We start from the raw sequence: 14,706 nt of genomic DNA on the forward strand, positions 1-14,706 counted from the left end.
TGCAACAAGCAAACAGAAACTGTGTGACAGCAGTCTTAATTATGTTGTCATAAAAGACCAACGACATGTTAAGAGTTTGAAAGGGAAGTCAGACCCCAAGGTATTGCATGCCTAGAACGTGCTTAACATGGTGATCAAGGTCTATAAGAAGGGGCACTGACATATTAACAACAGCTGAAGAAAGGTATGTTTGCAATTTGAGAGGTACTAACTTCTCAACAAAGTCAAGAAAGTAGTGAAGACCTGTGAGACGTGTTAAGTGAGAGTTTGTGTCAAGCAGAAAGAAGCTCACATATCTGTTTTATACAGTAGGATGTGATACTATTGGCCCTGTAACTCAGTCTAAGAAAGAAAACCAATATATTTTAGTAGCAGTTGACTATCTGACCCATTGGCTGGTGATGGCTGCCATTCTTGAAATCAATAAAAAGATAACCACAGACTTCTTATTTCAATACTTAGTCAAAGATTTTGATGTGCCTAAATACTTGTTGACCAAGTGAAGGTCTAATTTCTTGTCAGTACATGTAGCTAATTTCCTGTAACTCATAGCGTGTCAGCATTTGATAACAGTAGCATATCAACCACAGGTAAATGAATTGTGTAAGAAAATGAACCCAATTATAGTATAGATCTTATCAAAACTGGTTCAAGACCATGGCCCACAAGACAGCTGGGGCTGACACTTGATTACCATTGCATGAGCAATCTGAACTATATCCAATAAAGTGACCCATTATAGTCTTTCTATGTTCTTGTATAATTATAAAATGAGAATGTCATGACTGTGGTCAGATTCCACCTGGGACTTTCAGGAGATAGATCTGCAGAAAGTTTTGAGAAGCTAAGCCCAAATCATACATAGACTGATTGAGTAGTACCGTCTGCTGGCACAAGAGAGAACTGCAGCTCAGCAGAAGAAACAGAAGAAGAGATATGACAGACACTGGAAAAACATCTCTGAATACACTAGTGATGAAATTATTCAGTGATAGTGTATATATAAAGTATTTTTCATCTTAGTACCACTTTTTAAGTTCAAATAAAAAAACCTACTTTAACCACACTCTATTGGCTTGGATATAACAAGCAACAAAAATTATTTTATTTATTACTACAATGTCTTTGTGAATAGATAAATATGACATTGGTTTCCCCTTTGTTTCATTTTTAAAAAATGAAAGACATTATATCTTCTACTATTAAATAAAGCTTTGAAGAGTACTATTGTATCAAGTGCATTAAAAATTATAATAGATACATCTTAGTGTCAAAGAGAACTGCCCAGCATCATGATAAGAAAGCAGCTTTAAAAGATGCTATCAGATGCGAACTTGATATGTTATTTACAATATAAAAGTTGTGTTTTTATATACTATAAGCTTTTATATTAAACACAAGTGCGCAAAGACATATAAGAAACATTGATGGGAAATGTAAGACATTTTTATTTAGGTATCAAAAAAACAACTTTCTTATTATATTCTATATTTATAGCTATTGTAGTCCAAGAATCTAAATCTATGGAAGTACTTGCATGTCAGTCTGACTTACTTATTTTGGATATTTCTTCTATGTCAGTTAACAATGAAGTCAATGTTAATTTCAATAACATAGACTTTGAGTATGAGAGCAATGAGAATGCTGAAGATACTGTTGGTATTGCTGTTGAAGAAGTTGATACTAAATGTTTGTATGACAGTCAAAAAAAATCTAAAAAAAAGTGAAGAAAATTAATATTTTTTTTTATATTTTTAAATAGACATGTTTTCAAACAGCAGTATGTCTGAGAATTCTATGCACAGATTTATTGCAACATTCACTGTGCTATTTGCATTACTACGTGGTCAACAAGGGCATGGTTATCTTTATTGAGTTCATCAATAAACTCTTGAAGATTTATAAGCAGGGCTTCCAGCTTCCCACAAGTCTGCCTGGTCTTCAGTATATGACTGAATTTTGTGAGCTCTCCAAGGGCATAAGACAATTTGTGCACTGCAATAATTGCTATGCAATTTATGAAGAAAATCAATCTGCTCCTTCTCACTGTGTCTTTTTAAAGACAGATGCTTGTACAGCTTGTAACTGTGAATTGATAAAGAAATCTTTGTCTGATTCTTTGGTTCCCAAGTATAGTTTCATTATCAGTCTATCAAAAATGTATTCAAATTTTTTTTTTTAATCATCTAGTCTTAAAAAAAAAGGTATATAAATGGAGTACAGACCCAAATTTAGCAGACACAATGTGCGATATATATAATGATGCGGTTTGAAAAGAGCGTAAGGATAATAACAATGTTTAATTTGTTGAGCAGTCTTGTTTGCTGATACTGACACTCAATATTGACTGGTTCTGACCATTTGATAAAGTTACATACTCTTGTGGTACAACCTACTTAGTCATTAACAACTTGCCTTGCAGTAACCAGCTTAAAGCTGAGAACTTAATCCTTATAAAATTTATATCTGCTCCCAAGAAATCTAAAACTGACAAGATAAAAAACTATCTTGAACTAATTGTAGATGAGTTGATACAGCTGTATTGTGGAGTAAGAATCCCAACATTTGTGTCTCCTACTGATCAAGTGATTTGTGCTGCATTGATGATAGTTGCCTGTAATATCCCAGCTGCCAGAAAGACCAGTGGATTTACTGCACATGATAGCACATGTGCATGCTTTAAGTGCAACCATCATTTCACTCACCTTGACAGCACAAAAAAGGTTGATTTCTATGGATTTAAAGAGTCTGAGTGATGTCATCATAACTTTGAGAAGAATAGACTGCATGCTGAGGAGTGGAAGAACGCAGTTAACATCTCAGAAAGACAGCATATGTAAATTAAAAATGTTGTTCAATGATTGCAGTTGTACTGCCTTGGATACTTTGATCTAGTATGTGGAACAATCATTGATCCCATGCATAATCTGTTCTTGGGGACAGCAAAAAGAATGATGGATCAGTGGATTGAATGTGATGTTATTGGAGACAGACATTTTACTGCTATGTAAAATTTAGCTGATAAGATGATTATGCTAAGAGAATATACTGTATTGAAAAGCAAAATTGGCAAAAATTGCATTTATGAAAGCAGATGAGTAAAAGTCGTAAGTATTGATGTATTCTCCTGTGATGTTGAAGTCAGTACTCTCATTCTTGCATTTCAATAACTGGATTAATTTTGTTCATGCATGCCATCATCTTGTAGAGCCCAGCATTATATTTGATGCTATTAATACTGCCTATAGATATCTCAAAAAGTTTTGTGAAAAATGTAATGAGATTTATATCACTAAGATTCTTATCTGTAATATGTATTAATATCTTCATCTTTGTAAAGCTATTCTTGATTTTGAATCAGCATATAGTTTTTGGTTCTTGTGGTGATCCAGACACTTGGTTGTTGGATTTATTACATCTAAGAACATATTCCTATTATTATGGTAAAACAGCTATCATTACAAGAACAAATGAATAATTTATTTATTTTACTTATGGTAAATCAATAAGACCAATAATTAATTACAGTAAGTACTGTAATTATGACAGCTCAGTAAGCACTGAGTTAATATGAGGACACTGCAATTAGATTAAATTATAAACATGGCAGTACCAGCTCTCTAATATCTAAATGAACTCAGACTTAAGAGATTAAGATGTGACTGACAAAGCAGATTGTGTTTTGATATAAAAAGAACAACTTTTTATTCTTTAATAAAGACAACCTATATACAGTCTCAAAGTATTCTTATATACGTCTCAATCTTTTTACTGTTGATTTTATTTTATTAAACTTCACAGTTCTTTGCATTTGAGAGATACAATGACCAACTCAAAAATATCAGCATAAATGGCAAGAACGGTTTTGAAGCCACGTTTATGAGATGCTTTGTTGAAGATATATACAAAAGTAATTTTGTTAATTCTGTTCTTACATGTCTTACTCAAGCTCTCTTTCTTTCTGTCCTTTCCAAACTTATCTGTTTATCTACATCTGTCTTTACCTTACTATCTGCCTCCTTCACAATTATTCAGTCACCATTCATTTTGCAAGCATATGTGGATTCTTCTGAAACTATCAGAATTTCTATCTTAGACAATGAATCTCTCTCACCTACATTCTTCTCACTTTCAGTTAGTAAATCTTTTTCAATGGGTGATATTGATTATCCCCATTCGTTGGAATACTACAAACTCGCATATCTCACTCCTAATGTTGTCCATTATAAAAATGCTGCTACCTCTCCATTCTTTGTTAACAATCAGATTATAAAGTTGAAATCAATCAATATTCTTGGCCAAGTGTACTATGGCAATAATGGCACCACTGGCCGCAGATCATATGTCCAATCATTGTTTCTTGGCAGTGATAGAAGTATAGAACCAATCTTCACTTATCAAATCAAGTATATCTTTATTCATTAATTTACTCCTCCTCCAATGTTGCCCTACTATGAAGCCGATTCCACTCATCATAATCAACATGTATTTGCATTTGTCAACTGGCTTCCTTTACTTGGAGATAAATCACAAGAGAAAGATGGAGTTGAAATTTGTGGTTCAACACCTTTGCCATCAAACTATCATTTAATTTTATCTATATATAGAATTTTTTTAGAAGTAGCAATTGCTAATCATACAACAGGACTTGTCAAAAAAAAACTGGTAATTGCCTTACCAAAAAAACTTTATACTTAAAAAAAACAATAATAATTATTCTTTCTTTTCTTTCTTTCTTTTTTTAAAAATAAAAAGAAAAGTAAATGGCGATAACAAAAAAAGACAGAGAAAAATAATTAATATCTCTATATAAATCATCAGCATTGAGTTTGTGAAGATGAGAATAAATAAGATGAGATAAACAATAATTTTTATTATTTTTATTGTGGCCCATCTCTAAGGGTCCATGGAGGGAAACATAACAAACGTCATCAGGAACTGGTTTCTCAGATAGGCTGATGAGATTTCTGTCTAACAACTGGCAAATGCTGTTACCCAAGTTTGCTCTCACAATCTCATCAATGTTAAAGATGATGTTGTTAAACTAAAAACATATTTATATATATCACGTTAAATATTATTCAAATATAAAAAATTATTTCTTGCAAAATTATTTATTTCATCACTTCTCTAAAAAGAACAGGTAACCTTTAGAATGCGCTTGCAAGGTCTTTCAGGAAACTCATCCTCTGACTCGCCTTCAGAAATTGCTGATTTTATCATCAGTCTAGAACAGTTTCTCTTTATTAAAGCATCAATGACATCTTTGTTTAGCACATATGCTATTATGCAGTGGTCGAAGTGCTGTAATTTTTTTTATATATTAATATTAATTATATGGTTGAATTTGGGATGAAATATAAAGTAACACTCACTTCAGTTTCTCTTGCAGCTTGTCTTCTAGGAGCGTTAGTGACAGCTTGCATCCTAGAATTTTCTCTGTCTTTACAAGTTGTGCTCTGAAAGTTTGTGTGCACTATAGTACAGAGTTTGCTTGTTTTTATACCCTGTCTAACAAACTTTGAAAGCAGTTAACCAAGAAGATTGGCAACAATTTTCTTGTTGGGGCTACTATTAAAAAAGACATCTGTTTCCCACCTTGGCTTTGCCTCGTTGGTGCTGACAAGAGCAGGATCATTGAAAGTAAATTTGTCCCTCCGCATATAACCTCGAATTGACACGGTGTTGTGTGTTCTTCAGCTTTGCCCACTCTAATTCATCTCTCTTTTTCTCCAATCATTTCCTCTTTCATTTTTTCTCATCATCATCTACATTACCACTCTAAATATTAACACATCCCTTCAATGTCACATTTTCATATACATATATATTTTTACTTTTATTATCACTTCTACTTTCCTGCATTTATTCTTCTTTTAGCATTTTTTATATATACATCTTTCCTTTTCCTTTTCTAGTTTTTCCCCACATTCTTGTATATAGACATCTCATATCTTTTGAATATACTTATATCTCTTGCATTATTTTATTTGCTTATACTCTCAGTTCTCTTTTTCTTACACTATTTATTTTCTTCTATTACTGCTATTCATTTCTCATCTTATATCCCATTTTTATTATCTTTTTATTACTATTACTATTATATTCTAATATCTTACCCCTACATTTTACCAAAAGCACAAATATTATCCCACTCTTTCTATTATGACATTAACATCTATCTGTCTTTACATATTATATCTTCTTGTGCTATAAGTCACATCTGTAATCTCTAAAAAACATCTCATTTTTCATATTTTTATTTCATTTTATTTTCATCTTTTAAAGGTATATAAGAGACCTATTTCTACAACAATAAACATCATCAGTTATCTCTCTCTTAAAATCACTGTCTCTAAATTGTTTTCTGCCTGACTCATAGGAAAGCAGTCATATATCACATTAAAAGTCTTATATCTTTGTTCAAAATTCTCTTCCTCTTTTTTCTCTTTCTGCTCCTTTGTATCTGTGTGATTGTCCTAAGTGAAATCAACAGTGTTCTCTTAAATTCTCTTCTAAACTTATCTTCTTGTATCTTGCTGTCTATCTGTCTTGATTGTCCCATGTGAAATCAGCAGTATTTTTATTTTCTTCTTCTACCTTATCTTCTTGTACCTTGCTGTTTTACCTCTTTGGATTGTCCCAAGCAAAATCAACAGTGTTTCTATACCTCCTTTCACCTTATATCTTAACACTTTTATTTCTTTTTTATCCTCAACTGTCCCAAGTAAAGTTGAATATTCAATCGCCCTTCTAAATACTCTGTATCCCTTCCATATTCATCTTTCTTTTTATTATTCTTTTTCCTACCAGAACTCGTACTCCAGAATTACATTTGTAATTCATGTTCAATATATTTTTCTCTTATTTTCTGATGAAGTTGCACACGCAACAAACTCAACACGCATCAGAATCAACTTCTATTTAACAAAAATAGTTAATAGTTGGAATATTGGATATAGTAATACTTACAAGGACTTTGTTCTTGTTTTTACAGCTGATTTCAGAAGCGATGCCAGGAGGAATTCTGATAATAGAACTGACAGCAACAGAGAAATTATCAAGAGAAACAGAAGCGTATGTTAGATATTCATTTCCTTGTCCAAAGCCAGCACAAATGACTTTTTGCATCGTAATGAGTTTACCACGTACATTAATCATGAATTTTTCCATTTCTTTTATCTTAGCTAAAAGCTTTTTGTATTTATCAGATGAATTAGAAGCAATTTGGCATATTTCAGTCATAATCTATAATATTAAATAAAGTATATTTTCTGTTATTTAATCTTTAACTTTTAATTCATAATATTTGATTTCAAATTAATGATTTATTTCTTATGTACAAGCAGATATGTATGTGAGAAAGTGAATAAGTAAAAGGGAGAGAGAAAGTGTGTTTTTGTAAGCAAGAAGTGTTGTGATATTCCAAACAACTTCTTTATATAAGTATACTAAATGGAACTGTAAATATATCCAGAATATCCTCTTGTAACTTTGAGATGACAATCCATCATTATATTATCTTTTTGGACTCAATTGGTTTTTAATCCTTTTTTTTCAAACACACACTTCTTTTTTTATCTTGTCCTTCTGTAATGACTATGGGTAATTGGGTTTGAATTCGGAGACTAGTTTAGGCAACTAGACAATGAGACAGAAGTTTGAGCTTAAGAAAGATGCTTTTTATTGATAGAAGACACAACGAGTATTTATACTCTTTGACTAGATAGAGAGAACACACTCAAACATGTATCATCAACAGAGACGTAATGGAAACCAGGGAAAAGGATTGAAATAAGAATTCAGATACAAACAATAGAATAGATACAAACAATAGCAATGTTAGAGACCTTGTGATTATATAAGTCTAAGTGCTACTTTATCTTTGGTCACAACACTTTCTATTTCCTGTTTTATTCTTTTGTTGTTTTTATTCTTTTTTTTTCTGATTTTTCTTTTGTTTCATTTTTCTTGTTTTCCTTTTCTCTCTCTCTTTTTAACTTTCATTATATTTATGTATTTTTCTGGTAAGACATATTTTCTTTGCAAAATGAAATACTTCCTTACAAACAAAAAAATAATTAATTTATTTCACTGCTATAGACAAGCACACACTTACTCTGTCTCTTTTGCACTTTTATATCTCTCCATTTTTCTTTGATAAGACAATCTCTTTAAAATACTATATATATACATATAACTAAAAAATAAGAATTGTTTCTGTTGTCATAGACACTGATGTTTTAACTTCTTCTGATACATTCTCTTTACAATGGCTATCTGGATTAGTCAAGGTTAGTAAATATACTTTATGTCATCATCCTATAAAATTATTCTAACTTTTTTCTTTCTTTCTTATAGGCTGTATTGCAAAAAAATACTCTATACAATTAAACATGACTATCAAAATGGTAATATTTTATTTTATTTTACTTTATTTTTATTTCTTTTTTATATTTATCTAAAAAAAATGACTTTTATTATAGATGAACAACCCTCTCTCAAACATGCTCTACATCATAAACTATCATCTCATGCTACCGTTATTGACATGGTAAGTCTTCTTTTTCTTTTATTCTTTTTATATGTACTGCAAGATTATTTATACTGTATACTAATGTAATACAATACTCTACTAGAGACTATATCAACTCTTGACAAGTATTATCGATGTTTACATATAAATTGTTTTGCTTTGGGTATGTAAATTAATTATTTTATTGTCTAATTTACTTGAATTAATTTCTCTGATCCTTTTCACAGTAAAAGAAAATCAGAATAAATGCTACATTTAACATTTTCATTGTCTTTTTGCTCAATCCATTTGTTTCTAGTATTTTCAATGCAAGTATAAATTAAGTATATATTGATTTGCAGAAATCACTGAAATGTATATCTGGTCTGAACAGATTAAAAGTTCAAAAAAGAGCAAAAAAAGGGCAAAACTTTAGACCATTTTAGTAGATAATAGTTTTAATTAATTTTGCTCTTTTTTTGCCCTTGTTGTGGTGCTTGAAAGTTTAAAAGAAGCTGTTAAAAAGAACTGAAGATTTGAAGGTAAGGAACAAAAATTGGTAAGAACTTGTGTAAGGCTTGTTTATTACAAAAAGATTTGATATCCAAATTTAACTAGGTTCCTACACTAAACTACTACTGATATTTATATTATTTTGGATCAGAAAAATCATATGACTGGATTCAGATAATCAATCTTATCTGAGCCTTAATCAAAGCAACATGCTATTAGAATGATTAATGTATGATTAATTATATAAATGTGTGTAGTCCCAATAAAGTATTAATATAGAAAGTAAAAGTGTTTATGAGTTATAATTATGCTTACAGTAATTCATTGATATATCCCATATTATAATGATATCATTATATATAATATAATTACTATTGTGCATGATAAACCTGTGTGTTAAATAATAAAGTAATTGGTAGACGTCTTTGACTGGAATAGCTGAGATCTTATATTATTTCCTTTCAACTTTTTCTTATTTACAACAGCCTTTTTTTTGAAGGTTTACAAAAAGGGAAAAATTAATTAACTGCTATGAGTAACTAGTTTTTGTCCAATACTACTTGCATGATAATATCATGCATCTCTTGTAGTTGCATTACACTTAGATAGCAAATAATGATTAAAAGTATATATACTTGTTAAAATTAATTACTGGCATATATAAAAGTGAGAAGTACATTACTCTTTTACTTATTATCTTAAAAAATGCTGCATACTCTAATAAATATACTTGCAAAATTAACTTAGAATGCATCTGCAGCTATCACTCAACACACATTGAAGAAGATAATCAAGATGTTGTCCAACTCTAAATTATTTGCTTTTGAGAAAAATTATGACATATACAAATATTTTGCAAGCATATGGAAATTAAAGCTACAACAGAAAAAATTGATGATTAGAAAGGCCCAAGACAAAATCAGCAAAGGATGCTATTTTTTCAAAGGGCAAAACAAGACAAAGAAACTTGTGACTCAAAAAGAAAGATTAGATTTTCTGCTTGCCTTGGATGAAAGGGGCTTTCTGGAAGAGTTTTGAATGAGCAAGAGCTCTTTTTATAAGCTGTATGATTTTGTAAAAAACTATGAGCTTTACTAACAATTGTCAGGATTTTACTCAATTGATATTAGACTCAGATTTCTATTGTTCTTGACCAATTAGAATAAAATAGTAATTCTTTGTCAAGTGGCCATTTTGTATGACGTTCTGGAATAGAAAGTAGGTGATTCAAAATAATAGTTTACAAATGTTTATCTACATATACAAAAGCAAATTTATTTATCTGTTTTCTACAATAAAAACAAATAGAGGACTCTATCAAGAATATAACAATCAGGTTCTTCAAAGTAATTCTCTCTTTGGAGCACAAGTTTGTTTACTGATCAACCAAATCTGAGAAAGCAGAGATAAAACAAGCAAATGAATATCCATTAGAATTTCAAAACATTGTTGAATTTTTTGATGAATGCTTATTTAAGCTGGCAAAAGTATCATTGTGAAAACCAGAGCAGTCTTTTGGTCGCAGATCCACTTACTGTGTAAACAGTGTCACAGTGTATGATCATAGACACATAATCGATACATGTCAACATGTTTCTTTGAAAGTTTGCATGATATGCATACTTTGTCTAAGTGTGAGTTTAGAAAATTCCTGAAGTGATTCTTTTCTGGTGACAAGTACGTGTTGGCATATGCGGAATACAAGACTACAAACTATATTGTTCCAATAAAAAAGAAGCCAGGGAACAGTGAACTCTTGTTAGCAAATAAAGGGTTCAATACAAAGATCTCGAGTATGCAAGTAAAAATTGAGCATGCATTTGGAATCTTGAAAAAGAGATTCTACTCCCTCAAATCAATCCCTGTAAGGTTAAAAAAAAAGAAAGATGTTGTAAAGATTAATGCATGTATTTGGGTTTGTATTGTTCTGAACAATTTTCTGATGTGTCAAGATGCCAACAAGTGATCTCAGGAAGCCAAGTGTTAATGGAAAGATAGAGAGAAAGCTGAAGTTGAATGCCTGAAGAAGACAGAATATTTAGAAGAGTCTGATATAGTAGATAGATCCCAGAATATAGACAGAAATTCAAGGTGGATCTAGACACAACATGCTGTTATGTCAAAAGAAAATAATATATCTTCATGAATAAAGAAAATAAAATTTAATCATTTTAAATGCATTAAAAAAACAGAAGTATTAGCTTTTATATCTATTAGATAGATCCCACTTTTTGGCATTTGACATCTGTTATTAAACAGATATTTCAGTATTATTTTTGTTCTTTTCTTTCTTTAATATTTTATTATCGAACTATTTTAAAGAAGTAATTAGAAGATCAATTTTGTCTGCTTTAATGATAGTATTTTTATATAGTCTACATGTCTTTACATTTTTTAAATGAAATAATATTAGTTCTGAGAATTTATATATATACGAGGTAGACTGGTTGTCCTCATTGGGACAGTTTAAGAAGCAATAACCATACTATGAAAAGAAGGAAAACCCTGTTCGTCTAAGTTTATTTCAATACTGGTTTTATCTATTTAATTGGCGCCCATTTCCATCTAATTAGCATCTGTTTCCATCTAATTAGAACCCATTGACATCTGATTGGCTTCCATAGAAATTGAATTTGCATTCATTACCAACTGAATTTGCTCCTATTGCCATCTGAATTTGCCCCCTCCCTTTTACTATTGGCGGAAGGGTACATGGCACTCAAATTTTTTATTCTTACGCCTTACAATTTTTTGTATATAACTGTAGTATTTTTTTTGTAAACGTCGTACTTTTTTTTTGTAAACGTCGTATTTTTTTTTGTAAACGTCGAATTTTTTTTATATAACCGTAGTATTTTTTTTTGTAAACGTCGTATTTTTTTGGCATAAAACATGGATATTTTTATTAGGCATAATTAGTTGATAGAGAAATAGAACACATAATAAGAAGTAAGATATAATGAAATACAAAGTAATAAAAAAAGAAAAGCATAAAGCAGTAAAATAAATAAAAAAAGAGGGACATAAAGTGGTAAAAAAAATAAGAAAAAGAGGGACATAAAGTGGTAAAAAAAAATAAGAAAAAGAGGGATATAAAGTAGTAAAAAAAAAATAAGAAAAAGAGGGACATAAAGTAGTAAAAAATAAAAATAAAATAAAAAAAGACATAGAGTGTAAAGAGCTTAAATAGACATAAAAGACATACTTAAAGCTTTCGCTCTCTGTTCAAACAGCGAGGAAAGAATGAAATGGCATGGTTAATCCAACCCAAACAGTCCGAAAGGGTGACAGTCTTAGCTGATTCTGTAATCCTTAAGATGAGCCCGTCTGACTCTGTAATCTCTTCTCTGCGGACACCAAACTTGATCTTGGACCACATTTCCTCAATTGGATTCAGGAAAGGTGAATACACAGGAAGATATGCACACTTGTACCCACGGGAAGAAATAAAGTCTTTCACCTCATCGGCCTTATGGATAGGAGCGTTATCCATGATGAGATAACGTCCTTGCATACCCTGGCTGTCCAGAACGTCCATTGTATGACTAAGAAAGTCGAGGTAGTGCTGGGTTCTGGTGCCAATTCGACCGTTCACCTCAACGTTGGTGTAGATGTCCAACTTTCTCTTCTTCTTGGTTGCGACTGCAGTGGGTTTCTTCAACGAGAGGCTGACGATCCCTCTCTCGCACATTGCACCAAGGATGGTGATGGACACACCTCTCTGCGTCGGGACAGTTGTCTTTGCTGGGGTGCCACTGACGGAACGGCCAAAAGTTCTCTTGATGTGCATGTTGAAGCCTGCTTCATCGATGAACACACAGTTCGACAGATAGTTGAAATCCGCAAGTTGTTGCCACTCCAAAATGCGGTCTCGTCTCATCTCAATTGTGTTGGCGTCGTCTCTCTTCTCAGGCAGCTTCTCCAACTTCTTCATCGTCAGGGCACACTTCTTCACCAAGTGCTTCTGGATTGCTGATTTGGTAATCTGCAGCCCAGAGAACTCTTCCATGACAGCTATCCTTGCTTGTTCCAAGGTAGCATCTGGTTTATTTTCGAAAAACTTCAAAAAAAAAGCAGAGTGCGCCTGGAACAACTTTTGGTTGCCATGTTTTCGTTCTTTAGGCGCAGAAACCTCCTCAACCTCCATCGTCTCCAGCCCATTGGACTCATCAGTCTCCACTGTGGCAGCATCAAAATCGGCCTGGATCTTCTCTCTGGCCAGCCTGACATAGTTCTGGGCAGTCCGGACATTGATCCCCGTTTCCCTGGCAGCGGCAGCAGCAGTCTGGTTTTCCGAGAAAACCAAGGAGAAGAGCTTGTTCACCTGGTTTTGGTTGTACTTTCGGTACGAACCTCGACCTATGCTTTCTGCAGTGGGAACAGAATCAGGATCGACCTTCTCCGGCAGATTCGTCTTCGGCTTCTGTGCAACAATTGTCTTGGTTGTGGCCTCGTTGACTTCGGTTGTCAGGAAACTTTTGAGACTGAGGAGGTTTGTGACTGCTGGGTTTCCGGCCGAGGTACGGGTCCATTCCATATCGGCATGGTTGACAAAGACATCTGTCACAGATCGGAGTACAACTTCTCCATGCATTTCGTCGACAATCTCTTGGTTGAAATCGCACAAGGGGTCGAAAGCAATTCCAGAAAACTGGGTTTGGTCTGCAGAACCGCTGTGACTGACCATTTCACAGTGCTTGTCCATAACAAATTCGAGGGAGTTGTTGGAAGTAGGCATTTTTTTTTGAAAATAAAAAGGGTGTTAAAATCGAGGAAGAAAGATAACTGAGAAACTTTTATTAAGACACTGGGGTATATATACCAAAAAAAAATATATTTTAATAACTTAAACGTTTCTACCAAGGTATAGTCTTGTCCTGTTGTCTTAATATATTTGGATAAAGAACGTGTTGAAGAATAATGAATGTTTACATATTAAGCTTCTTCACACTTTTAAGAACATTTATTTTATTAGCCGATTTACAGTGCTACCAGAGCCTTTATGGTGTCCTGTCCTCTGTCTCGAAGGAAGGGGTGGGATTTCTCCTCATGGGTTTGCCCAACCAAAAAAAAAATAAAAAATAAAATAAAAAAAAAAATAAAAAAAAAGAAAGTTTTTTTTTGTATAGAGCCAAGGAAAAGCTCGAAATTCAGTTATTGAGATTTTCAGTTTTTCAGAAATTTCTGCGGTTAGATACCATTTTATTTTCAGTTATTAAGATTTTCAGTTTTTCAGTTATTGAGACTTTCATTTTTTCAGTTATTGAGACTTTCAGTTTTTCAGTTTTTCAGTTTTTCAGAAATTTCTTGCAGTAAGATATCATTTTATTTTCAGTTATTGAGACTTTCAGTTTTTCAGAAATTATTTGCGAAAAAATGGTTATGTATATTATAAAAATTTATGAATAAAAATGCTAGTTATACTATTTGGAGAATTATTTTTAAAATTGCTATTACATTTTTCTTTTTTTTATTTCTCTTTTTTTTTCTTTTTTTTATTTCTATTTTTTTTATTTCTTTTTTTTTATTTCTTTTTTTTTTATTTCTATTTTTTTTATTTCTTTTTTTTTATTTCTTTTTTTTTTATTTCTTTTTTTTTTATTTCTTTTTTTTTCTTTTTTTTTATTTCTTTTTTTTATTTTTTTTTTATTTTTTATTTTTTTTTTTATTTCTTTTTT

At 31.8% G+C, this 14,706-nt stretch overlaps 4 protein-coding genes across 4 annotated transcripts; 2 read left to right on the forward strand and 2 right to left on the reverse strand.

The window, feature by feature from the left end:
* Positions 1–1,574: 1,574 nt before the first annotated feature.
* On the forward strand, positions 1,575–4,425 carry PHYBLDRAFT_153259 (hypothetical protein; the record flags this gene model as incomplete). Its single annotated transcript, XM_018433102.1, has 5 exons — positions 1,575–1,676; positions 1,763–2,072; positions 2,401–2,723; positions 2,868–2,978; positions 3,802–4,425. The coding sequence occupies 5 exons, from the start codon at positions 1,575–1,577 to the stop codon at positions 4,423–4,425; spliced, it is 1,470 nt and encodes a 489-aa protein (XP_018283606.1).
* Positions 4,426–4,478: 53 nt separating this feature from the next.
* Positions 4,479–7,245, reverse strand: PHYBLDRAFT_153260 (hypothetical protein; the record flags this gene model as incomplete). Its single annotated transcript, XM_018433103.1, has 5 exons — positions 4,479–4,580; positions 4,928–5,044; positions 5,149–5,304; positions 5,376–5,459; positions 6,973–7,245. 5 exons carry the CDS (start codon positions 7,243–7,245, stop codon positions 4,479–4,481), a joined length of 732 nt encoding a protein of 243 aa, XP_018283607.1.
* A 1,027-nt stretch (positions 7,246–8,272) lies between these two features.
* PHYBLDRAFT_175956 (hypothetical protein) lies at positions 8,273–10,066 on the forward strand (the record flags this gene model as incomplete). Its single annotated transcript, XM_018437612.1, has 5 exons — positions 8,273–8,294; positions 8,362–8,411; positions 8,487–8,554; positions 9,286–9,295; positions 9,776–10,066. The coding sequence occupies 5 exons, from the start codon at positions 8,273–8,275 to the stop codon at positions 10,064–10,066; spliced, it is 441 nt and encodes a 146-aa protein (XP_018283608.1).
* A 1,552-nt stretch (positions 10,067–11,618) lies between these two features.
* Positions 11,619–13,766, reverse strand: PHYBLDRAFT_175957 (hypothetical protein; the record flags this gene model as incomplete). Its single annotated transcript, XM_018437613.1, has 3 exons — positions 11,619–11,722; positions 11,774–11,789; positions 12,561–13,766. 3 exons carry the CDS (start codon positions 13,764–13,766, stop codon positions 11,619–11,621), a joined length of 1,326 nt encoding a protein of 441 aa, XP_018283609.1.
* Positions 13,767–14,706: the final 940 nt, after the last annotated feature.

The sequence above is a fragment of the Phycomyces blakesleeanus genome, assembly GCF_001638985.1.
Source record: "Phycomyces blakesleeanus NRRL 1555(-) unplaced genomic scaffold PHYBLscaffold_43, whole genome shotgun sequence".
NCBI classification, from domain to species: Eukaryota; Fungi; Mucoromycota; class Mucoromycetes; order Mucorales; family Phycomycetaceae; genus Phycomyces; species Phycomyces blakesleeanus.